The sequence below is a fragment of the Barbus barbus genome (assembly GCF_936440315.1).
Source record: "Barbus barbus genome assembly, chromosome: 19".
Lineage (NCBI taxonomy): Eukaryota > Metazoa > Chordata > Actinopteri > Cypriniformes > Cyprinidae > Barbus > Barbus barbus.
In genome coordinates this window covers 16,943,622-16,971,524 of record NC_136747.1, presented here as the reverse complement: position 1 = coordinate 16,971,524, position 27,903 = coordinate 16,943,622, and the positions used below count along the sequence as shown (strand labels likewise).

At 34.5% G+C, this 27,903-nt stretch overlaps 1 protein-coding gene across 2 annotated transcripts; it reads right to left on the bottom strand.

Moving 5' to 3' along the window:
- Window positions 1-55: 55 nt before the first annotated feature.
- On the bottom strand, window positions 56-27,355 carry LOC306885858 (sestrin-2-like). Of its 2 annotated transcripts, none has more exons than XM_079442650.1 (10): window positions 27,056-27,355; window positions 5,202-5,270; window positions 4,425-4,613; window positions 4,144-4,326; window positions 2,474-2,683; window positions 2,247-2,388; window positions 1,819-1,931; window positions 1,384-1,574; window positions 1,005-1,149; window positions 56-644 (listed from the first exon to the last, which is right to left on the bottom strand). In XM_079442650.1, the coding sequence occupies exons 1-10, from the start codon at window positions 27,059-27,061 to the stop codon at window positions 558-560; spliced, it is 1,335 nt and encodes a 444-aa protein (XP_079298776.1). In that variant the 5' UTR covers window positions 27,062-27,355; the 3' UTR covers window positions 56-557. The 2 variants fall into 2 exon arrangements, with proteins under 2 accessions (XP_079298776.1, XP_079298777.1); XM_079442651.1 differs by having other exon boundaries at window positions 59-644; window positions 26,886-27,169.
- Between the last annotated feature and the right edge of the window lie 548 nt (window positions 27,356-27,903).

Genomic DNA, 27,903 nt, shown 5'->3' with positions numbered 1-27,903 from the left:
GTGCATTTGTGAAATTTGCCTTGTGCACATTATATACAAACAAATAAATCAAAGCAGTAATGTCATAGCAAAATATTTTATTATACATAAAAATGCACAAATAACACCAACAACAAAATGTGCTTTTTCATCCATTTTACCCCACATTAAATCAGCTCTCAATCTGAGAGAGAAATAGGCAAAGTAGAGTTTTAAGTGTCAAATTCATATAAACATTCATCAAAACACATAAACATACAGAACACAATACTGCAGCAGGGCAAAGACACATTCACAGTATGATAAGAGAAAACCACAACTGCAATTTACTCATAGGACACATGTGCAAAATTCGCTGCCTCCCCAGTCCAATCATCATCCAGTAACAGCTGATCAACCAGCCCAAATAAACCAAAAATATTGCAAAGAAAAGAATGAAACTAAATGAAACTAAATCGCTCTTGAGCCTTGGTGCTTTTAAAGTGGGATTGTGTGCAATTTGTGGTGTAACACACGCTACAATCAAAGCATAGTAGTGTATACAAGTAACCCCTTGTTTTAATGCTCTTGTGCGCATATTAAGTCATGTAGCGTGTTATTGCTCGGAGAGCATAAAGTAAAGCTGCCTGCAATCGCGCCTCCATCAGTAACAGGTTCACATGGACCTGGATAAAAAGAACAAAACATCTTAAACAAGAAATAAACAGGCATTTTTCTACCCCTAAGTGATAAATCCACTTGTGAAGTTAAGTTTAGCATAACATTATCAAACAAAGCAACCACAATTAAAATTGGTCATATGTTACAACATTTAAAATGAGTTTGTAGTCTGTCAAAAAAAAAAATGTTTAATTCTAAAGAGAACCACTAGAGGCCACTAAAACATTACTCCAAAATGCAAATTAATTTAACAATTCAGAAAATGAAAGAGCAAGCTTAATTCAATACCACTGCTGAAGCAAATGCAAGTTATTAAAATATGAACACACTCGAGTCATAAACAAGAAATCTCAAACATCTTGTACCTTTTCTGAGTGGCGGAACTGCCTCCAAAAAGAGAAGTACATTCTTGGTGTGGTTTTCTCCGGGTGACAAGCCACTGTCTTAACGTACACCTTTAAACTGCGTTCCAACAGCTGGTTGACTCCCCCATAATTGTAATCATCATACCTGTGTAGGCGAACAATGACATGCAAGTGCACATTAGATTCACATTTGAGCAATTTTAGAATTTTAACCACCAAAGTAATGCATTTTATATCTACCTTTTTCCTCATAATGCACAGTCTTAAAATATGATTATAACGAGGACTGCTTTTCCTTCTTATATAACATAACCCTAACCCACTCTTTGTCCCATACGTTCTAAGGTCGTTTCATGGCTATGATGCATGCATGACAGACCTGATGCCGTAGATGCAGTGAATGTAGTTCCAGATGGCTTTGCGGAGTGTGGAGGTGTCCACGTGTGAGTGCATGGCCATGGTGTTATACGTAAGCGCACACACCACCTGAAATTTCTCATCCAGAAGCTGTGCCATCTCTCCATACAGCCTGTTCATAAGAGAGAAACCATGATCTTCCCATGAATAGTCCTGAAAGCACAAAATCACATGCAGAGATCATGATCATAACCAGCTAAATATGAATGAAAAAACAAAACAAAAGCTAAACCAAAATTAAAGTAAGTTAATTCAGAATATAAGTATGAAAACAGTATATGTATAATGCTAAAATAACACTGGATAAAACAACATATAATACATTATATAATTTAACAAAAATAATGCCTTCTATGCATAATTGTTATGTTGTTGAGAATATACAGGAGTATTGAACCTGAGCTCTCATGGTTGGGGGGGCCTGCACTCCTCTAGGACTAAAATCCTGGTAAGTAAAATCTGCATCCACAACAAACCGTGAGAAATAATCAGGAAGAACAGAACGCTGCACTGTAAGGGATATAAAAAAATAAATAAAAAAAAAGACAGTAGTAAAAAAAGATGTGAAACATCTATTAAAAATGATTTAATTTTGTTCAACTTAGAGGAAAAAACGCATTCAATGTCATTAAATTTGCTCAGGAAAGCCCAACATTTCACTTGGTGGCAACCAACACAAATTTAATAATATTTAAAGTGATTTATGAGATGTACTGTAATTAATCAACTGAATGACCATGTGCAGAAACTACAACAGAAGACCATTTTGACCCAGGAGAAACCCTGCCACTGGGTGTATTGAATTATGCATATGTGTGTTCATACCATCGGAAGGTTCCAGCAAACTCTCAGTCCTTTCTCTTTCAAAACGAGTAACCATCTCTTCTTGTGTAAACTCTTCACCTTGCTGCTGAACTATCATCATCTTTTCCATCAAGAGCTTAACCTCGTTCACAGCCTCAGACCACTGCACATAGACACATTAAACCAGAGCAAAACAAACTAAATATTCTCTTTTACTTATGATCAATACATCAGTCACAATTCAATACCTCTTGCTGATTTCTGGCCTTGTCTTGGGCACAACAGGACTCTGTGGGTGAACACATTTGGAGAGACTCGTCTCCAGACTGCTCGGGCTCTGGGAGAACACCACAACCCCAAACAAATGAGGCCAGAGAGTGGGCATGGCTCATCAATACAATAGCCTGAATCAGTTCTGCCAGGGACCACCGAGCCTCCGCACCAGGACAAACTAACTCCTGTGAAGATAGAAGATTTAAAAAATAAAAATTAAAAAAAAGTATTTTTAATTTTAGTAGCAGTATCAAAAAATCATCGACAATACACAATGCACAATAAAATGCATACATTTTTCAATAAACAAATGAATCTTTAGTCCTTAAGTTTCAACTTTGTATTTTGTCATAATATTCAGGGTCATAGAAAGATGGTGAGAAAACTCAATATAGAAAAAATGGATTTGCTGATACTGCGACCCCACCCCCCCACGACTTCTGCCATGTGCCTTATGCCACTTTATTTATCTCCTTTTTTATTTTTCTACAATGTCCTCAGACTGATAAGCTCCTCTTGCTCTATATATATATATATATATTCACTCTATACATATACACATATATCTGCACAGTTTTGTTTTATTTAACTGGTTTGCACTCTATCTGCCATGTGCCTTATGCCACTTTATCTATTTCTTTCTTTATTTTTCTACAAATGTCCTCATTTGTATATCTGTATAGTTGTATGTACATATGTTTAAACTGTATTTATCCGTATTTGAACGTCTACTGTCAGTGTCTTAAATGCTAACTGTATGCACCAAGGGTCTGAGAGTAACGCAATTTCAATTCTCTGTATGTATGTGCCGTACATGTGGAAGAATTGACAATAAAGCAGACTTGACTTGGATATCTGTAAAATGCTCTGGAGAACAATCACTCAGAGCATTAACTTATAAAGCATAACACTGTGATGAACTCACAACCGGGAAGACAACACAAATAAAACAACAACAATAAAAGCAGACATAGTCAAATGTATTGTACAAACCAGTCAACTCTTTGTTTTTTTGAAACAGAAAGCAAAAGTTCTTGGAAACAGCCTCCCAAAATGAGATGACAGAACAAGACGACAAAGATTACATATCAAAAAAGTATAATAATAAAAGAAGCAATTCTACTAGCTATTATAATCACATTTTGAGTAGCACAGCTATAGTTCAAAATAATGTGGCATTTCCAGTAACAAAATAATATTTTTAATTAAAAAAAACAAAAAAAAAACATGCAGCTTTACTTCATTTATTTAGTGAATCCATTCACAGATAAAATAAATTATTCAAATCAATAAAATCACAGATTTATTCCAAATCGTATCTTAATTTTTGAACAAAACAGTTCAAAAGTATGATAAATGTTAAAAAGTAAAATAAAAAATAAAATATTTACTTCAGTTTAAGGCTGTCACACTAATACAGATGTTTATGTTCTAGATAAATGCTCTTATTGCATTTTTTTCTTTTTTAAATTAAATGTATAAAAATAGCCTATTGTTTATCCAATGTAGCTAGCTTCTTTTTGTAAGCACCTTGTAGTGAAGCTATACACATTTTTAAAAGGGTTCCTTAACTTCCTCTAGCTTGTCACTTAGAAATTACAGTTTCAGAGTAGCTTCCCCAACACTGATGATCTGTGCTTTTTACCTGTATGTGTTCCTGGGTGATGATCCAGGGTCTGTGTGCAAGCAGTTTGTTGAGCGTCTGCAGGTGCTGTATTTTGGGTGGTGCACAGTGAAGTCCTCTAAGCCAGGACTCATCTCCACCAGCCAGCAGAAAAGCAGAGCTGTGATGCTGCACCAGGTACGAGCACTGATGACGTGCAGATGCCTGCAAAGACACAGAAAATTACTGTTGTGTAGATTATAAACATATACTCAATTGTGTTTAAAACTTGCAATCTAAAGGTACCAAGTCTCTTCCCTTACCAATATGATTATAAAATGTCTCCATGACAGAGGCAGAGGCCCATCCAGCTGGAGCAAAGCATCATGGGTGCGCAGAAAACAGGTCAGGTAGGTGGGATGTAGCCCCATCATCGTGCTTATATGGTCTACACGTCCCTCTGACCATAAAGCCTCTGACATCACTTCCTGTGCAGCCCCTTCCTCTAGAATCTGAATAAACAGATATGCAGAGAACTCAGTTTTGTTCTGTAAAACACTCACAACAATACTATATTTATCGTCAAAAGATACGCTCACATTTACTGTTGCTAAGTGAACGTTCGTAGGCAAAATCCAGGCATGTCAATAGAAATCTGCACATCCTCCACGCAGATTCTACTCATGTTTAAGATGCTCATGTGAATTTGCCGCACTAACAGAAAGCTGCTTAATTTGAAAGTGACTTCTATGTAAACAGTGTTTCAGACAGTGTGCTAATGTGACTGCACCTTGATCTTCCAAACCTTTCTGTCAACCAAACCTCTTTTACCTAAAATATTTACCTGTAATACCCCCTGGGTTTTAAGTTAATATTTCCATAATTTAACAAAGCATTTGCATGTTCACAGTCCTCTTACATCAGTTTAAGATAACATGACATGCAGGAAAAATAAAGTATTTCATTTTCTATTTATTTCTCACATTTCAAAGATTTAATTATTAGCTTTTCACAAAAACACAAGTCTACTGCATTCATTGGATGTACAGACAAATTCCACAAACAGGCATGTTAAAAACAACACACACACACACACACACCTCTTCAGTTGGAATAAAGGCACTGGGCCCAGAGAGCAACGCCTGGGGTAGGTCAACTCCTGCTTCCTCCTGAGACAAAGAAAGGGTGACAATAGAGACTAATAAAGATACTGAAAATATAAAGCCCTCTGATGTCCAGTTGAACAGTTTTGGAAAAATATGAACCCTATCAGAGAGATATAAGAGTGCAATGCATTATCATAGGGCTGGGCGATAAATCGATTTTATCGATTAACTCGAATATGTAGTTTATGTCGACTTGTTTAAATGAAAATTGTTTTTTCTAAAAAAAAAAAATAAAAAAAAAATATAGCTGCGAGCAGCGATGACGGGCCCAAGCCGTCAGCATACGCCACCCCGGTGGCATCGATAAAACGGTGCCCAGCGAGCACAAGCATTACAGTAACCCTCTGGCAGTTTGGTTTTAAGGGATACGGCAATTAAAGGGTTAATCCAAACCATCAACTCTGTGAAACACACACACACACAGAACAACATATAAAACTTTAAATTCTGTGAAAATATATTTTTCATTGGTAGTTGATGTTAGTTAATGCATTTACTAATGCTAACAAATGAGAAATTATTATAGTTACCAAAGGTTTTAATGATTTATTTTTCCATTAACTAACATGAATATTTTTTTCTAACACAAATGAATAAAGTAAAAAATATATTGTTAATATTTAATGTTATTTGTGAATTAACCAATGTTAAAAAACAACATTATTTAACTGTTGTTAATTTACATCATTAATAAATATATACCATTTAATGTTGATCAAAATCAATTCCAAAATGTGTTAATATATTATTACATTTTAAAGTTTTATCTTTTGAACATGACTATTTTTCTAATATTAAAAATATTTTGTTCATTGTTAGTTCGTTGTAAGTTCATACTATCAATGAAGAATTAACATGCTGTAAAATATATATTTTTCATTGTTAGTTCATGTTAATTAATGCATTCCCTACTGTTAACAAATGAGACTTAATTATAAAGTGTTATCAAAACCTTTAATGCTTTATAAGCATTTTTTAAGGATTTTATTGAGAAGTTTAAACAGACCCTCTCTCTCTCTCTCTCTCCCCCTCCACACTCACTGAACTCACACAGTCAGTCACTCACCCAGTCACCTACCGCAAACATTAGAAGCAGTGACAGGAGAACTCTGATAAGTTTTAAATTTTCTCCTCTCCATAGTGTATTGTAAATTCATGAAATTAATCACATATCCTCAGACTGTATTGTTCTGTGTATGTAATTTTTTATGAAGTGTTTGGAAGCTGCTCTTAAAAGATAAAAAAAAAAAAGTTCTCTTTTTTCTGTAACTTTAATAAATTGCCATTAAATCATCGTTCAAGATATCCTAAATCCGTCCACAATTTAGCATCTTCAGTATTTTGGCATCATGAGAAAAAATGTTTGGTGTGATTTCTGTGTTTCTGCTTGAAGGAGTATGAATTTGTTTACAGCCTGTTTAAAAAAAACCCACATTAAAATAAATATAGCCGACTTCCTGTTGGTCGTAGCTAATGACTGTAAATTAGAAAGTTGTCCGGATTAATAAGAACAATTTATGTACCGAGTTTGGTGTCTGTAGCTATCATTATATATATATATATATAAACATTAATAATTATATACCATTTAATGTTGTTCAATATTAATTCCAAAATGTGTTAATATATTATTAAATTTTAAAGTTTATCTTTTGAACATGACTATTTTTCTAACATTAAAAAGATTAATAAATGCTTAAAAAAAAAATTGTTCTTTGTTAGTTCATACTATCCTGGAAGAATTAACATGCTGTAAAAATATATTTTTCATTGTTAGTTCACGTTAATTAATGCATTTCCTAATGTTAAGAAATGAGACCTTATTATAAAGTGTTATCAAAACCTTTAATGCTTTATAAGCATTTTTTAAGGATTTTATTGAGAAGTTTAAACAGACCCTCTCTCTCTCTCTCTTTCTCTCCCCCTCCCCCTCCACACTCACTAAACTCACACAGTCAGTCACCCACCCAGTCACCCACCGCACACATTAGAAGCACAGAGACAGGAGAACTCTGATAAGTTTGAAAATTTTCTTTTCGCCATAGTGTATTGTAAATTCATGAAATAATCACATATCCTCAGACTGTCTTGTTCTGTGTATGTAATTTTTTATGAAGTGTTTGGAAGCTGCTCTTAAAAGATAAAAAAAAAAAGTGTTCTTTTTTACTGTAACTTTAATAAATTGCCATTAAATCATCGTTCAAGATATCCTAAATCCGTCCGCAATTTAGCATCATCAGTATTTTGGCATCATGACAAAAAATGTTTGGTGTGATTTCCGTGTTTCTGATTGGAGGAGTATGAATTTGTTTACAGCCCGTTTAAAAAAAAAAAACACACATTAAAATAAATATAGCCGACTTCCTGTTGGTCGTAGCTAATGACTGTAAATTAGAAAGTTGTCCGGATTAATAAGAACAATTTATATACCGAGTTTGGTGTCTGTAGCTATCATATATATATATATATATATACAAATTAATAATTATATACCATTTAATGTTGATCAATATTAATTCCAAAATGTGTTAATATATTATTAAATTTTAAAGTTTATCTTTTGAACATGACTATTTTTCTAACATTAAAAAGATTAATAAATGCTTTAAAAAAAATTGCTCTTTGTTATTTCATACTATCCTGGAAGAATTAACATGCTGTAAAAATATATTTTTCATTGTTAGTTCACGTTAATTAATGCATTTCCTAATGTTAAGAAATGAGACCTTATTATAAAGTGTTATCAAAATCTTTAATGATTTATAAGCATTTTTTTAAGATTTTAAAAAACAGACCCTCTCTCTCTTTCTCTCTCTCACCCACTGCCTCAATCCACACTCAATCCACACAGTCACTCACACAGTCACTCACAGCCCACCCCCACCCCTCACTCAGCAGCAGTGACAGGGAGCTCTCACTCAGAGGCAGGCTGGCAGGGAGCTCTCACTCAAAAGCAGCTCTGATAGTTTTTAAATTTTCTCCTCCGCATAGTGTATTGTAAATTCATGAAATTAATCCCATAACCTCAGACTGTATTGTTCTGTGTATGTAATTTTTTATGAAGTGTTTGGAAGCTGCTCTTAAAAGATAAAAAAAAAAATGTTTTTTCTTGTTTACTGTAACTTTAATAAATTTCCATTAAATCATCGTTCAAGATATCCTAAATCCGTCCGCAATTTAGCATCATCAGTATCTTGGCATCATGAGAAAAAATGTTTGGTGTGATTTCCGTGTTTCTGTTTGGAGGAGTATGAATTTGTTTACAGCCCGTTTAAAAAAAAAACCCACATTAAAATAAATATAGCCGACTTCCTGTTGGTCGTAGCTAATGACTGTAAATTAGAAAGTTGTCCGGATTAATAAGAACAATTTATGTACCGAGTTTGGTGTCTGTAGCTAAAACTAACCCCCCCATTTTTGACAAAAGGTGGCGCTATAGAGTGTCTCTTCCACGCCCGTTTATGAGCTTTTTCCAGTTTCTAACTATCATTAAAATGGATATGTGTGTTGAGTTTCATGACATTCTAAACATGTTATCTGCCTCAAAATCACCAGAAACGAATTTTCAACTTTGACACGTTGCCATGGCAACACAATTTTAGATATCAATATTCCCTTCACAGTTTTACATCGGCCGTGTTTTGACATTATTCTGGTGAAGTTTGAAGCAAATCGAGTAAAAATAAGATGCTGAATTCAAAGCATTTTGAAAACGACACACTTCCTGCAGCCAGTTGGTGGCGCTATAACTTTCAGTCATAATAGTCACATCTATCCGATCGGCATCATACAACGAACAAATCTCTGAAGTTTGATCTACATCATACAATGTATGTGGACGTTATTAGGCATTTCCTGGGTCTCATTTTTCGCCATAACTTCATCGCCTCGCCACGGGCAAACCGTTCGACATATCAAAAATATCTTCGCAATTTAGCGTCCCCAATGTCTTGAGATCATGTTCACCGAGTTTGGTGGCAATCGTATGGAAATCCTCAGAGGAGTATATCAAATTCCAGAGCATGTGCTTTTTAAACAGCCCTGAATAGCCGACTTCCTGTTGGGCGGAGCCTAAGACATGCTGCACGGAAGTTGTTCGGCTCAATGAGTTCTATATGTGTACCGAGTTTCATATGAATACGTGCAAGTATGTGTGAGCTATACATCAAGTTTTCTGACAATTTTCCAGGGGGCGCCGTAGAGCCCCTGTGCCACGCCCGGGTCCCAGCCTCAGCGGCGTCCTAATGGCCGCAGGTTCCAATGTGCGTGCCAATTTTCAAGAGTTTTCGGGCACGTTAAGGCCCCCAAAAGTGCCCGGATGATTGAAATAAAAAAAAAAAATAAATAAATAAATAAATAAATATAGCTGCAAGCAGCGATGACGGGCCCAAGCCGTCAGTGCATACGCCACCCCGGTGGCATCGATAAAACGGTGCCCAGCGAGCACGCACATCACAGTAACCCTCTGGCAGTTTGGTTTTAAGGGATACGGCAATTAAAGGGTTATTCCAAACAATCAACTCTGTGAAACACACACACACACAGAACAACATATAAAACTTTAAATTCTGTGAAAATATATTTTTCATTGGTAGTTGATGTTAGTTAATGCATTTACTAATGCTAACAAATTAGAAATTATTATAGTTACCAAAGGTTTTAATGATTTATAAGCATTTTTTAATGATTTATTTTTCCATTAACTAAAATGAATAATTTTTTCTAACACAAATGAATAAAGTAAAAAATATATTGTTAATATTTAATGTTATTTGTGAATTAACCAATGTTAAAAAACAACATTATTTAACTGTTGTTAGTTAACATCAACAATAATTATATACCATTTAATGGTGATCAATATTAAAAAAATTTAAAGTTTTATCTTTTGAGCATGACTATTTTTCTAATATTACAAATATTTTGTTCATTGTAAGTTCATACTATCAATGAAGAATTAACATGCTGTAAAAAATATATTTTTCATTGTTAGTATATGTTAATTAATGCATTCCCTACTGTTAACAATTGAGACTTAATTATAAAGTGTTATCAAAACCTGTAATGCTTTATAAGCATTTTTTAATGATTTATTTTTCCATTAACTAACATGAATAATTTTTTCTAACACAAATTAATAAAGTAAAAAATATATTGTTAATATTTAATGTTATTTGTGAATTAACCAATGTTAAAAAACAACATTATTTAACTGTTGTTAATTTACATCATTAATAAATATATACCATTTAATGTTGATCAAAATCAATTCCAAAATGTGTTAATATATTATTAAATTTTAAAGTTTTATCTTTTGAACATGACTATTTTTCTAATATAAAAAATATTTTGTTCATTGTTAGTTCATTGTAAGTTCATACTATCAATGAAGAATTAACATGCTGTAAAAAATATATTTCATTGTTAGTTCATGTTAATTAATGCATTCCCTACTGTTAACAAATGAGACTTAATTATAAAGTGTTATCAAAACCTTTAATGCTTTATAAGCATTTTTTAAGGATTTTATTGAGATGTTTAAACAGACCCTCTCTCTCTCTCCCTCTCTCTCTCCCCCTCCACACTCACTGAACTCACACAGTCAGTCACCCACCCAGTCACCTACCGCAAACATTAGAAGCACAGAGACAGGAGAACTCTGATAGTTTTTAAATTTTCTCCTCCGCATAGTGTATTGTAAATTCATGAAATTAATCACATATCCTCAGACTGTATTGTTCTGTGTATGTAATTTTTTATGAAGTGTTTGGAAGCTGCTCTTAAAAGAAAAAAAGAAAAGAAAAGTTTTCTCTTTTTTACTGTAACTTTAATAAATTGCCATTAAATCATCGTTCAAGATATCCTAAATCCGTCCGCAATTTAGCATCTTCAGTATTTTGGCATCATAAGAAAAAATGTTTGGTGTGATTTCCGTGTTTCTGTTTGGAGGAGCATGAATTTGTTTACAGCCTGTTTAAAAACAAAACCCACATTAAAATAAATATAGCCGACTTCCTGTTGGTCGTAGCTAATGACTGTAAATTAGAAAGTTGTCCGGATTAATAAGAACAATTTATGTACCGAGTTTGGTGTCTGTAGCTATCATTATATATATATAAACATTAATAATTATATACCATTTAATGTTGATCAATATTAATTCCAAAATGTGTTAATATATTATTACATTTGAAAGTTTATCTTTTGAACATGACTATTTTTCTAACATTAAAAAGATTAATAAATGCTTTAAAAAAATTGTTCTTTGTTAGTTCATACTATCATGGAAGAATTAACATGATGTAAAAATATATTTTTCATTGTTAGTTCACGTTAATTAATGCATTTCCTAATGTTAAGAATTGAGACCTTATTTAATGATTTATAAGCATTTTTTAAAGATTTTAAAAAACAGACCCTCTCTCTCTTTCTCTCTCTCACCCAGCTCCTCAATCCACACAGTCACTCACACAGTCACTCACACCCCACCCCACCCCACCCCTCACTCAGAAGCAGTCTAAGAGCTCTCTGATAGTTTTTAAATTTTCTCCTAAGCATAGTGTATTGTAAATTCATGAAATTAATCACATATCCTCAGACTGTATTGTTCTGTGTATGTAATTTTTTATGAAGTGTTTGGAAGCTGCTCTTAAAAGATAAAAAAAAAAAAAAATTATCTTTTTTACTGTAACTTTAATAAATTGCCATTAAATCATCGTTCAAGATATCCTAAATCCGTCCGCAATTTAGCATCTTCAGTATTTTGGCATCATGATAAAAAATATTTGGTGTGATTTCCGTGTTTCTGCTTGGAGGAGTATTAATTTGTTTACAGCCCGTTTTTAAAAAAAACCCACATTAAAATAAATATAGCCGACTTCCTGTTGGTCGTAGCTAATGACTGTAAATTAGAAAATTGTCCGGATTAATAAGAACAATTTATGTACCGAGTTTGGTGTCTGTAGCTAAAACTAACCCCCTCATTTTTGACAAAAGGTGGCGCTATAGAGTGTCTCTTCCACGCCCGTTTATGAGCTTTTTCCAGTGTCTAACTATCATTAATACTGATATGTGTGTTGAGTTTCATGACATTCTAAACATGTTATCTGCCTCAAAATCACCAGAAACGAATTTTCAACTTTGACACGTTGCCATGGCAACATAATTTTAGATATCAATATTCCCTTCACAGTTTTACATCGGCCGTGTTTTGACATTATTCTGGTGAAGTTTGAAGCAAATCGAGGTAAAAGAAGATGCTGAATTCAAAGCATTTTGAAAACGACACACTTCCTGCAGCCAGTTGGTGGCGCTATAACTTTCAGTCATAATAGTCACATCTATCCGATCGGCATCATACAACGAACAAATCACTGAAGTTTGATATACATCATACAATGTATGTGGACGTTATTAGGCATTTCCTGGGTCTCATTTTTCGCCATAACTTCATCGCCTCGCCACGGGCAAACCGTTCGACATATCAAAAATATCTTCGCAATTTAGCGTCCCCAATGTCTTGAGATCATGTTCACCTAGTTTGGTGGCAATCGTATGGAAATCCTCAGAGGAGTATATCAAATTCCAGAGCATGCGCTTTTTAAACAGCCCTGAATAGCCGACTTCCTGTTGGGCGGAGCCTATGACATGCTGCGCGGAAGTTGTTCGGCTCAATGAGTTCTATATGTGTACCGAGTTTCATATGAATACGTGCAAGTATGTGTGAGCTATACATCAAGCTTTCTGACAATTTTCCAGGGGGCGCCGTAGAGCCCCTGTGCCACGCCCGGGTCCCAGCCTCAGCGGCGTCCTAATGGCCGCAGGTTCCAACGTGCGTGCCAATTTTCGAGAGTTTTCGGGCACGTTAAGGCCCCCAAAAGTGCCCGGATGATTGAAATAAAAAAAAAAAAAAATAAATAAAAAAAAAAAAAAAATAAAAAAAAATATAGCTGCGAGCAGCGATGACGGGCCCAAGCCGTCAGCATACGCCACCCCGGTGGCATCGATAAAACGGTGCCCAGCGAGCACAAGCATCACAGTAACCCTCTGGCAGTTTGGTTTTAAGGGATACGGCAATTAAAGGGTTAATCCAAACCATCAACTCTGTGAAACACACACACACACAGAACATATAAAACTTTAAATTCTGTGAAAATTTATTTTTCATTGGTAGTTGATGTTAGTTAATGTATTTACTAATGCTAACAAATGAGAAATTATTATAGTTACCAAAGGTTTTAATGATTTATAAGCATTTTTTAATGATTTATTTTTCCATTAACTAACATGAATAATTTTTTCTAACACAAATTAATAAAGTAAAAAATATATTGTTAATATTTAATGTTATTTGTGAATTAACCAATGTTAAAAAACAACATTATTTAACTGTTGTTAATTTACATCATTAATAAATATATACCATTTAATGTTTATCAAAATCAATTCCAAAATGTGTTAATATATTATTACATTTTAAAGTTTTATCTTTTGAACATGACTATTTTTCTAATATTACAAATATTTTGTTCATTGTTAGTTCATTGTAAGTTCATACTATCAATGAAGAATTAACATGCTGTAAAAAATATATTTTTCATTGTTAGTTCATGTTAATTAATGCATTCCCTACTGTTAACAAATGAGACTTAATTATAAAGTGTTATCAAAACCTTTAATGCTTTATAAGCATTTTTTAAGGATTTTATTGAGAAGTTTAAACAGACCCTCTCTCTCTCTCTCTCTCCCCCTCCACACTCACTGAACTCACACAGTCAGTCACCCACCGCATACATTAGAAGCAGTGACAGGAGATCTCTGATAGTTTTTAAATTTTCTCCTCCGCATAGTGTATTGTAAATTCATGAAATTAATCACATATCTCAGACTGTCTTGTTCTGTGTATGTAATTTTTTATGAAGTGTTTGGAAGCTGCTCTTAAAAGATAAAAAAAAAAAAGGTTTCTCTTTTTTACTGTAACTTTAATAAGTTGCCATTAAAACACCGTTCAAGATATCCTAAATCCGTCCGCAATTTAGCATCTTCAGTATTTTGGCATCATGATAAAAAATGTTTGGTGTGATTTCCGTGTTTCTGCTTGAAGGAGTATTAATTTGTTTACAGCCTGTTTAAAAAAAAAACCCACATTAAAATAAATATAGCCGACTTCCTGTTGGTCGTAGCTAATGACTGTAAATTAGAAAGTTGTCCGGCTTAATAAGAACAATTTATGTACCGAGTTTGGTGTCTGTAGCTATCATTATATATATATATATATATATAAACATTAATAATTATATACCATTTAATGTTGATCAATATTAATTCCAAAATGTGTTAATATATTATTAAATTTTAAAGTTTATCTTTTGAACATGACTATTTTTCTAACATTAAAAAGATTAATAAATGCTTAAAAAAAAATTGTTCTTTGTTAGTTCATACTATCATGGAAGAATTAACATGCTGTAAAAATATATTTTTCATTGTTAGTTCAGTTAATTAATGCATTTCCTAATGTTAAGAAATGAGACCTTATTATAAAGTGTTATAAAAATCTTTAATGATTTATAAGCATTTTTTTAAGATTTTAAAAAACAGACCCTCTCTCTCTCTTTCTCTCTCTCACCCACTGCCTCAATCCACACAGTCACTCACAGCCCACCCCACCCCACCCCACCCCCCACCCCTCACTCAGCTGCAGGCTGGCAGGGAGCTCTCACTCAGAAGCAGTCTAACAACTCTCTGATAGTTTTTAAATTTTCTCCTCTGCATAGTGTATTGTAAATTCATGAAATTAATCACATATCCTCAGACTGTATTGTTCTGTGTATGTAATTTTTTATGAAGTGTTTGGAAGCTGCTCTTAAAAGAAAAAAAGAAAAGAAAAGTTTTCTCTTTTTTACTGTAACTTTAATAAATTGCCATTAAATCATCGTTCAAGATATCCTAAATCCGTCCGCAATTTAGCATCTTCAGTATTTTGGCATCATAAGAAAAAATGTTTGGTGTGATTTACGTGTTTCTGTTTGGAGGAGTATGAATTTGTTTACAGCCTGTTTAAAAACAAAACCCACATTAAAATAAATATAGCCGACTTCCTGTTGGTCGTAGCTAATGACTGTAAATTAGAAAGTTGTCCGGATTAATAAGAACAATTTATGTACCAAGTTTGGTGTCTGTAGCTATCATTGTATATATATAATCATTAATAATTATATACCATTTAATGTTGATCAATATTAATTCCAAAATGTGTTTATATATTATTACATTTTAAAGTTTATCTTTTGAACATGATTATTTTTCTAACATTAAAAAGATTAATAAATGCTTTAAAAAAATTGTTCTTTGTTAGTTCATACTATCATGGAAGAATTAACATGCTGTAAAAATATATTTTTCATTGTTAGTTCACGTTAATTAATGCATTTGCTAATGTTAAGAAATGAGACCTTATTATAAAGTGTTATCAAAATCTTTAATGATTTATAAGCATTTTTTAAAAATTTAAAAAAACAGACCCTCTCTCTCTCTCTCACCCAGCTCCTCAATCCACACAGTCACTCACACAGTCACTCACACAGTCACTCACACAGTCACTCACACAGTCACTCACACCCCACCCCACCCCCTCACTCAGCTGCAGGCTGACAGGGACCTCTCACTCAGATGCAGTATATCAACTCTCTGATAGTTTTTAAATTTTCTCCTAAGCATAGTGTATTGTAAATTCATGAAATTAATCACATATCCTCAGACTGTATTGTTCTGTGTATGTAATTTTTTATGAAGTGTTTGAAAGCTGCTCTTAAAAGATAAAAAAAAAAAAAAATCTATTTTTTACTGTAACTTTAATAAATTGCCATTAAATCATCGTTCAAGATATCATAAATCCGTCCGCAATGAAGCATCTTCAGTATCTTGGAAGCATGTGAAAAAATGTTTGGTGTGAATTTTTGGTTTCTGCTTGGGAGGAGTATGAATTTGTTTACAGCCCGTTTAAAAAAAAAAAAAAACACATAAAAAAAAAAATAGCCGATTTCCTGTTGGTCGTAGCTAATGACTGTAAATTAGAAAGTTGTCCGGCTTAATATGAACAATTTATGTACCGAGTTTGGTGTCTGTAGCTATCATTATATATATAATCATTAATAATTATATACCATTTAATGTTGATCAATATTAATTCCAAAATGTGTTTATATATTATTACATTTTAAAGTTTATCTTTTGAACATGACTATTTTTCTAACATTAAAAAGATTAATAAATGCTTTAAAAAAAATTGTTCTTTGTTAGTTCATACTATCATGGAAGAATTAACATGCTGTAAAAATATATTTTTCATTGTTAGTTCACGTTAATTAATGCATTTCCTACTGTTAAGAATTGAGACCTTATTATAAAGTGTTATCAAAATCTTTAATGATTTATAAGCATTTTTTAAAGATTTTAAAAAACAGACCCTCTCTCTCTCTTTCTCTCTCTCACCCACTGCCTCAATCCACACAGTCACTCACACAGTCACTCACAGCCCACCCCACCCCACCCCTCACTCAGATGCAGGCTGGCAGGGAGCTCTCACTCAGAAGCAGTATATCAACTCTCTGATAGTTTTAAAATTTTCTCCTAAGCATAGTGTATTGTAAATTCATGAAATTAATCACATATCCTCAGACTGTATTGTTCTGTGTATGTAATTTTTTATGAAGTGTTTGGAAGCTGCTCTTAAAAGAAAAAAAAAATAAAAATCTCTTTTTTACTGTAACTTTAATAAATTGCCATTAAATCATCGTTCAAGATATCCTAAATCCGTCCGCAATTTAGCATCTTCAGTATTTTGGCATCATGATAAAAAATGTTTGGTGTGATTTCCGTGTTTCTGCTTGGAGGAGTATTAATTTGTTTACAGCCTGTTTTTAAAAAAAACCCACATTAAAATAAATATAGCTGACTTCCTGTTGGTCGTAGCTAATGACTGTAAATTAGAAAGTTGTCCGGATTAATAAGAACAATTTATGTACCGAGTTTGGTGTCTGTAGCTAAAACTAACCCCCCCATTTTTGACAAAAGGTGGCGCTATAGAGTGCCTCTTCCACGCCCGTTTATGAGCTTTTTCCAGTGTCTAACTATCATTAATACTCATATGTGTGTTGAGTTTCATGACATTCTAAACATGTTATCTGCCTCAAAATCACCAGAAACGAATTTTCAACTTTGACACGTTGCCATGGCAACATACTTTTAGATATCAATATTCCCTTCACAGTTTTACATCGGCCGTGTTTTGACATTATTCTGGTGAAGTTTGAAGCAAATCGAGTAAAAATAAGATGCTGAATTCAAAGCATTTTGAAAATGACACACTTCCTGCAGCCAGTTGGTGGCGCTATAACTTTCAGTCATAATAGTCACATCTATCCGATCGGCATCATACAACGAACAAACCACTGGAGTTTGATCTACATCATACAATGTATGTGGACGTTATTAGGCATTTCCTGGGTCTCATTTTTCGCCATAACTTCATCGCCTCGCCACGGGCAAACCGTTCGACATATCAAAAATATCTTCGCAATTTTGCGTCCCCAATGTCTTGAGATCATGTTCACCGAGTTTGGTGGCAATCGTATGGAAATCCTCAGAGGAGTATATCAAATTCCAGAACATGCGCTTTTTAAACAGCCCTGAATAGCCGACTTCCTGTTGGGCGGAGCCTATGAAATGCTGCGCGGAAGTTGTTCGGCTCAATGAGTTCTATATGTGTACCGAGTTTCATATGATTACGTGCAAGTATGTGTGAGCTATACATCAAGCTTTCTGACAATTTTCCAGGGGGCGCCGTAGAGCCCCTGTGCCCCGCCCGGGTCCCAGCCTCAGCGGCGTCCTAATGGCCGCAGGTTCCAATGTGCGTGCCAATTTTCAAGAGTTTTCGGGCACGTTAAGGCCCCCAAAAGTACCCGGATAGTCGAAATAAAAAATAATAAAAAAAAAAATAAAAAAAAATATAGCTGCGAGCAGCGATGACGGGCCCAAGCCGTCAGCATACGCCACCCCGGTGGCATCGATAAAACGGTGCCCAGCGAGCACAAGCATCACAGTAACCCTCTGGCAGTTTGGTTTTAAGGGATACGGCAATTAAAGGGTTAATCCAAACCATCAACTCTGTGAAACACACACACACACAGAACATATAAAACTTTAAATTCTGTGAAAATGTATTTTTCATTGGTAGTTGATGTTAGTTAATGCATTTACTAATGCTAACAAATGAGAAATTATTATAGTTACCAAAGGTTTTAATGATTTATTTTTCCATTAACTAACATGAATAATTTTTTCTAACACAAATTAATAAAGTAAAAAATATATTGTTAATATAATGTTGATCAAAATCAATTCCGAAATGTGTTAATATATTATTAAATTTTAAAGTTTTATCTTTTGAACATGACTATTTTTCTAATATTAAAAATATTTTGTTCATTGTTAGTTCATTGTAAGTTCATACTATCAATGAAGAATTAACATACTGTAAAATATATATTTCATTGTTAGTTCATGTTAATTAATGCATTCCCTACTGTTAACAAATGAGACTTAATTATAAAGTGTTATCAAAACCTTTAATGCTTTATAAGCATTTTTTAAGGATTTTATTGAGATGTTTAAACAGACCCTCTCTCTCTCTCCCTCTCTCTCTCCCCCTCCACACTCACTGAACTCACACAGTCAGTCACCCACCCAGTCACCTACCGCAAACATTAGAAGCACAGAGACAGGAGAACTCTGATAGTTTTTAAATTTTCTCCTCCGCATAGTGTATTGTAAATTCATGAAATTAATCACATATCCTCAGACTGTATTGTTCTGAGTATGTAATTTTTTATGAAGTGTTTGGAAGCTGCTCTTAAAAGAAAAAAAGAAAAGAAAAGTTTTCTCTTTTTTACTGTAACTTTAATAAATTGCCATTAAATCATCGTTCAAGATATCCTAAATCCGTCCGCAATTTAGCATCTTCAGTATTTTGGCATCATAAGAAAAAATGTTTGGTGTGATTTACGTGTTTCTGTTTGGAGGAGTATGAATTTGTTTACAGCCTGTTTAAAAACAAAACCCACATTAAAATAAATATAGCCGACTTCCTGTTGGTCGTAGCTAATGACTGTAAATTAGAAAGTTGTCCGGATTAATAAGAACAATTTATGTACCGAGTTTGGTGTCTGTAGCTATCATTATATATATATAAACATTAATAATTATATACCATTTAATGTTGATCAATATTAATTCCAAAATGTGTTAATATATTATTACATTTTAAAGTTTATCTTTTGAACATGACTATTTTTCTAACATTAAAAAGATTAATAAATGCTTTAAAAAAATTGTTCTTTGTTAGTTCATACTATCATGGAAGAATTAACATGATGTAAAAATATATTTTTCATTGTTAGTTCACGTTAATTAATGCATTTCCTAATGTTAAGAATTGAGACCTTATTTAATGATTTATAAGCATTTTTTAAAGATTTTAAAAAACAGACCCTCTCTCTCTTTCTCTCTCTCACCCAGCTCCTCAATCCACACAGTCACTCACACAGTCACTCACACCCCACCCCACCCCCACCCCTCACTCAGCTGCAGGCTGACAGGGATCTCTCACTCAGAAGCAGTCTAAGAGCTCTCTGATAGTTTTTAAATTTTCTCCTAAGCATAGTGTATTGTAAATTCATGAAATTAATCACATATCCTCAGACTGTATTGTTCTGTGTATGTAATTTTTTATGAAGTGTTTGGAAGCTGCTCTTAAAAGATAAAAAAAAAAAAAATTATCTTTTTTACTGTAACTTTAATAAATTGCCATTAAATCATCGTTCAAGATATCCTAAATCCGTCCGCAATTTAGCATCTTCAGTATTTTGGCATCATGATAAAAAATGTTTGGTGTGATTTCCGTGTTTCTGCTTGGAGGAGTATTAATTTGTTTACAGCCCGTTTTTAAAAAAAACCCACATTAAAATAAATATAGCCGACTTCCTGTTGGTCGTAGCTAATGACTGTAAATTAGAAAGTTGTCCGGATTAATTAGAACAATTTATGTACCGAGTTTGGTGTCTGTAGCTAAAACTAACCCCCTCATTTTTGACAAAAGGTGGCGCTATAGAGTGTCTCTTCCACGCCCGTTTATGAGCTTTTTCCAGTGTCTAACTATCATTAATACTGATATGTGTGTTGAGTTTCATGACATTCTAAACATGTTATCTGCCTCAAAATCACCAGAAACGAATTTTCAACTTTGACACGTTGCCATGGCAACATAATTTTAGATATCAATATTCCCTTCACAGTTTTACATCGGCCGTGTTTTGACATTATTCTGGTGAAGTTTGAAGCAAATCGAGGTAAAAGAAGATGCTGAATTCAAAGCATTTTGAAAACGACACACTTCCTGCAGCCAGTTGGTGGCGCTATAACTTTCAGTCATAATAGTCACATCTATCCGATCGGCATCATACAACGAACAAATCACTGAAGTTTGATCTACATCATACAATGTGTGTGGACGTTATTAGGCATTTCCTGGGTCTCATTTTTCGCCATAACTTCATCGCCTCGCCACGGGCAAACCGTTCGACATATCAAAAATATCTTCGCAATTTAGCGTCCCCAATGTCTTGAGATCATGTTCACCTAGTTTGGTGGCAATCGTATGGAAATCCTCAGAGGAGTATATCAAATTCCAGAGCATGCGCTTTTTAAACAGCCCTGAATAGCCGACTTCCTGTTGGGCGGAGCCTAAGACATGCTGTGCGGAAGTTGTTCAGCTCAATGAGTTCTATATGTGTACCGAGTTTCATATGAATACGTGCAAGTATGTGTGAGCTATACATCAAGTTTTCTGACAATTTTCCAGGGGGCGCCGTAGAGCCCCTGTGCCACGCCCGGGTCCCAGCCTCAGCGGCGTCCTAATGGCCGCAGGTTCCAATGTGCGTGCCAATTTTCGAGAGTTTTCGGGCACGTTAAGGCCCCCAAAAGTGCCCGGATGATTGAAATAAAAAAAAAAAAAAAAAAAAAAAAAATATAGCTGCGAGCAGCGATGACGGGCCCAAGCCGTCAGCATACGCCACCCCGGTGGCGTCGATAAAACGGTGCCCAGCGAGCACAAGCATCACAGTAACCCTCTGGCAGTTTGGTTTTAAGGGATACGGCAATTAAAGGGTTAATCCAAACCATCAACTCTGTGAAACACACACACACACAGAACAACATATAAAACTTTAAATTCTGTGAAAATATATTTTTCATTGGTAGTTGATGTTAGTTAATGCATTTACTAATGCTAACAAATGAGAAATTATTATAGTTACCAAAGGTTTTAATGATTTATAAGCATTTTTTAATGATTTATTTTTCCATTAACTAACATGAATAATTTTTTTCTAACACAAATTAATAAAGTAAAAAATATATTGTTAATATTTAATGTTATTTGTGAATTAACCAATGTTAAAAAACAACATTATTTAACTGTTGTTAATTTACATCATTAATAAATATATACCATTTAATGTTGATCAAAATCAATTCCAAAATGTGTTAATATATTATTAAATTTTAAAGGTTTATTTTTTGAACATGACTATTTTTCTAATATTAAAAATATTTTGTTCATTGTTAGTTCATTGTAAGTTCATACTATCAATGAAGAATTAACATGCTGTAAAAAATATATTTTTCATTGTTAGTTCATGTTAATTAATGCATTCCCTACTGTTAACAAATGAGACTTAATTATAAAGTGTTATCAAAACCTTTAATGCTTTATAAGCATTTTATTGAGAAGTTTAAACAGACCCTCTCTCTCTCTCTCTCTCTCTCTCTCTCTCTCTCTCCCCCTCCACACTCACTGAACTCACACAGTCAGTCACTCACCCAGTCACCCACCGCACACATTAGAAGCAGTGACAGGAGATCTCTGATAGTTTTTAAATCTTCTCCTCTCCATAGTGTATTGTAAATTCATGAAATTAATCACATATCTCAGACTGTCTTGTTCTGTGTATGTAATTTTTTATGAAGTGTTTGGAAGCTGCTCTTAAAAGATAAAAAAAAAAAAAGGTTTTCTCTTTTTTACTGTAACTTTAATAAGTTGCCATTAAAACACCGTTCAAGATATCCTAAATCCGTCCGCAATGAAGCATCTTCAGTATCTTGGAAGCATGTGAAAAAATGTTTGGTGTGAATTTTTGGTTTCTGCTTGGGAGGAGTATGAATTTGTTTACAGCCCGTGTAAAAAAAAAAAAGACACATTAAAAAAAAAAATAGCCGATTTCCTGTTGGTCGTAACTAATGACTGTAAATTAGAAAGTTGTCCGGATTAATAAGAACAATTTATGTACCGAGTTTGGTGTCTGTAGCTATCATTATATATATATAATCATTAATAATTATATACCATTTAATGTTGATCAATATTAATTCCAAAATGTGTTTATATATTATTAAATTTTAAAGTTTATCTTTTGAACATGACTATTTTTCTAACATTAAAAAGATTAATAAATGCTTTAAAAAAATTGTTCTTTGTTAGTTCATACTATCATGGAAGAATTAACATGCTGTAAAAATATATTTTTCATTGTTAGTTCACGTTAATTAATGCATTTCCTAATGTTAAGAAATGAGACCTTATTATAAAGTGTTATCAAAATCTTTAATGATTTATAAGCATTTTTTAAAGATTTTAAAAAACAGACCCTCTCTCTCTCTTTCTCTCTCTCACCCACTGCCTCAATCCACACAGTCACTCACACAGTCACTGACAGCCCACCCCACCCCCACCCCTCACTCAGCTGCAGTGACAGGGAGCTCTCACTCAGAAGCAGCTCTGATAGTTTTTTAATTTTCTCCTCTGCATAGTGTATTGTAAATTCATGAAATTAATCACATATTCTCAGACTGTATTGTTCTGTGTATGTAATTTTTTATGAAGTGTTTGGAAGCTGCTCTTAAAAGAAAAAAAAAAAAAAAAGGTTCTCTTTTTTACTGTAACTTTAATAAATTGCCATTAAATCATCGTTCAAGATATCCTAAATCCGTCCGCAATTTAGCATCATCAGTATTTTGGCATCATGAGAAAAAATGTTTGGTGTGATTTCTGTGTTTCTGTTTGGAGGAGTATGAATTTGTTTACAGCCCGTTTTAAAAAAAAACCCACATTAAAATAAATATAGCCGACGTCCTGTTGGTCGTAGCTAATGACGGTTAATTAGAAAGTTGTCCGGATTAATAAAACCAATTTATGTACCGAGTTTGGTGTCTGTAGCTAAAACTAACCCCCCCATTTTTGACAAAAGGTGGCGCTATAGAGTGCCTCTTCCACGCCCGTTTATGAGCTTTTTCCAGTGTCTAACTATCATTAATACTGATATGTGTGTTGAGTTTCATGACATTCTAAACATGTTATCTGCCTCAAAATCACCAGAAACGAATTTTCAACTTTGACACGTTGCCATGGCAACATAATTTTAGATATCAATATTCCCTTCACAGTTTTACATCGGCCATGTTTTGACATTATTCTGGTGAAGTTTGAAGCAAATAGAGTAAAAAGAAGATGCTGAATTCAAAGCATTTTGAAAACGACACACTTCCTGCAGCCAGTTGGTGGCGCTATAACTTTCAGTCATTATAGTCACATCTATCCGATCGGCATCATACAACGAACAAATCACTGAAGTTTGATCTACATCATACAATGTATGTGGACGTTATTAGGCATTTCCTGGGTCTCATTTTTCGCCATAACTTCATCGCCTCGCCACGGGCAAACCGTTCGACATATCAAAAATATCTTCGCAATTTAGCGTCCCCAATGTCTTGAGATCATGTTCACCGAGTTTGGTGGCAATTGTATGGAAATCCTCAGAGGAGTATATCAAATTCCAGAGCATGCGCTTTTCAAACAGCCCTGAATAGCCGACTTCCTGTTGGGCGGAGCCTATGACATGCTGCGCGGAAGTTGTTCAGCTCAATGAGTTCTATATGTGTACCGAGTTTCATATGAATACGTGCAAGTATGTGTGAGCTATACATCAAGCTTTCTGACAATTTTCCAGGGGGCGCCGTAGAGCCCCTGTGCCACGCCCGGGTCCCAGCCTCAGCGGCGTCCTAATGGCCGCAGGTTCCAACGTGCGTGCCAATTTTCAAGAGTTTTCGGGCACGTTAAGGCCCCCAAAAGTGCCCGGATAGTCGAAATAAAAAATAAAAAAAATAAAAATAATAATCCTTAGAAAAACAATAGGGCCCTGCGCCTTACTGGCTTGGGCCCTAAAAATAATAATCCTTAGAAGAACAATAGGGCCCTGCGCCTTACTGGCTTGGGCCCTAATAATCCTTAGAAGAACAATAGGGCCCTGCGCCTTACTGGCTTGGGCCCTAATAATCCTTAGAAGAACAATAGGGCCCTGCGCCTTACTGGCTTGGGCCCTAATAATCCTTAGAAGAACAATAGGGCCCTGCGCCTTACTGGCTTGGGCCCTAAAAAAAGGCGTGTACTACAGAACTCCAATAAATACGAGATAGGAGATAAATATCAATACGTTCTCTCGCAGTTATATCATTAGGTAATCATAATTGCAGGCATCAGGGAGCCGCTATTATGCATGGCATTGAAACTGTTTTTGAATGCACGATGGCTTTTTAGTTTCACTTTCGAGATTGGCGATCGCACGTACTCTGTTTTTACTATGGAGCGGCAGTAGCCTACTTACCACATTTTACAAGATTAGATGTTTGTCATGGTGCTCAGGATCTGCAAATCATTTGTGGTAGGCTAAGTGAAATTTTATGTTCTGTAATGCAGTGTTTCCCATACATTGATTTATTTGTGGCGGCCTGCCACAATATCAAAACTGACCGCCACAAATAGATTTATTTATTTTTTCAAAAAGCTTTGACTTCGTTGAATAAGCAAGCGCTGCACGTTTCAGAATCGAATCACGGTGCGGGTGTCTTTATATCACTGCATTTCTGAAGGAAACAGACTGTCTTCAGAAAATTTTGGATGTCATTTTCATTTCATCTTGTATAATGCCTGATAAAGCAGCTAATTTGTGTACAGCGTTACCGGGGAAACCGCTATTTCTCCTGCTCTAAAAGCGCCTCCTGCTGGCAGATAATTAATTTGCATATATGCAGCCACAAATAAAATCCAAGTCTGTGGGAAACACTGGTAATGTAACAGGCAACTGTTAGCAATCGTTATTTGTTTCCTGTGCCTTTCTGAACACTGAATATTTGTTTTACTGATAGTGTTGTAAAGTACTTTGTGACTCCTTGTCTGTGAAAGGTGCTATATAACTTTACTTACTTTTACTTTTAGTCATTTAGCAGACGCTTTTATCCAAAGCGACTTACAAATAAGAAAAAGTTACTAAAACTAAAAGTTAACACTCTGTAAATACTCTATACACACCCATTTAAGAAAATACAGAAATGAAATAAAATTGACAAATGCATACAACAACATTTCAATAGTAAACATAAAAAGGAAAAAAATAAAATAAATAAAATAAAAATAAAAAGCGATACTAATATCCTTTGCCTGTGTCCTAGCCCGGTGGAGTCGCACGGTAGAGTCGATGGTCTTTACACTCTTTACTTTTTACTTTTAGTCATTTAGCAGACTATTTAATATATAAATTTATAAATAAATTTTATTTACTTAATTCAAATTATTAAATGGATGCCACCTTATTGGGACAATAAAGCCCTCCCTACACCTACCCTAACCCTACCTGATACTTTTATTTTCAACTTTTTGATTATTTCCTTAATTTTTATTGAAGATAAATGCCTTTCCGATGCGATATGAGATTTGAAAAGGGAGAAAAAAAGTTTGGTTTAAGGCGGGGTCGAACTCGGGTCGATCGCATCAAAAAATATAGGCCTACGTCTTACCATCTACACCACTGAAATTAATGCTTTATGGGTGTCTTTAGTTGACTAACTCAATCGCACGTTGGTGGGCGGAGTTAGTATAAATAGCCTTTGCCAACAAGGCCGGCTATTTGCACTTAGTGTAAATAGACACTCTCTAAAGTTAGAACTTGTTTTGAACAATTTCTTTGTCATCTGCAGAATGGTTTTACGTAGGAGGGGAAAAAAATCGATTTAAATCGTAAATCTGATTTTTTGTGAAAAAATCGGGGATTTGTTTTTCAGGCCATATCGCCCAGCCCTACATTATCATATAACTGGCACCAAGCTATCATTCCAGTAAATACTGATAACATGTTTAAAAACCATTCAGCAATTCTTAAAGTCATCGTTTGTTAAAATCAAGTTTTTTTTTTATACCTTGATAAACAAAAGTCATACAATCAAGTAATATACATATTTCATACATTTTATTAAACATTTCTGATTTTAAGTAATTTTTCGCCTCAAACTGTTCACCCCAAATTCTGTAATTAACTCATTTATCGGTTGTCCGAGGGAACTGGTCCTTCAGTGAATCAGTTTTTAACGCGAAACAATTCGGACCGATTCAATTTAAAAAATCAAGTTTGGCATTAACATTTACACTCAGTAGAACAACTGGATACTTACATGAACATCGCTGGATCAAATGGACCTTTAATGACTCGCATATGAAGTCTTTAACGAGCACGTCAAATGATAGCTCAGGTAGAGCATCGACTATAAACTTTATCCGAGAGCCGTAGCCTATACTCACCGACACAGACATAAGAAGGACTCGGCCACATAAATGAACTCACCTTCATCTGAAGAATATAAATGCTCAGAAGTCACAGGTTTAACTCAATAATAATGCTGATGGAAAGTCTCGGAGGGTTTGTGCTTTATTATGACTTCATTGCGCTTGTAGAGTCGGTCTTCTGGAAGCAGGAAACGGCACCGGGAGGCGTGGCGTACGTGAACACACAGCGCCGGACTCTTGCATCACCTCTCCGGCGCAGCATGACGCAAACCGCCGGTAAGCAGACGGAGAGCAGAGCTCCCGGCCCCAGCTGTAATCCGGTATACTGTGCTGGCATCGTACATGATGGTGCTGCTGTATGGACACAACTGTGAGCGAGTCATCCTGACATAGCTGAGGGCCGGATTAGGTACAATATGACACTTTGATGAAATGAAGGTGAATGTTAAATCATTTAGGAAATATATTTTTTCCTAAATCCATTTGAGACAGAGCAGTGCTTTATTTTTTTCTTTATTTACAGCTTAGCTCTGCTCTACAGAAGCATTTATCTGACAGGTAGCTTTAAAATAATAAGCTGGTCCAAACTGGTCATTATTGGCCAGTAACTGGCATACCATCATGGACAAGCAACACATTTGTGTATTATCATGTCATAATTTTAAATTCAGGAAGAAATTAAAATTCACCCTATCTATTTTCTAAATTCTAATTAATGATCTTATTGTAAACAATTCATTAATATGTGTTATTTTTTATTTTATTGAAATGATTTTAATCAGAATGTCATGACTCATGACGGATGAAACAACAGACTTTTCAGTGGTGATGTATGCTGGATTTTTCTGATCATTTAGTTCGCCTAAACCCTGCTATTTTACAGTCGACTGCAAGCTAGCATTCAGT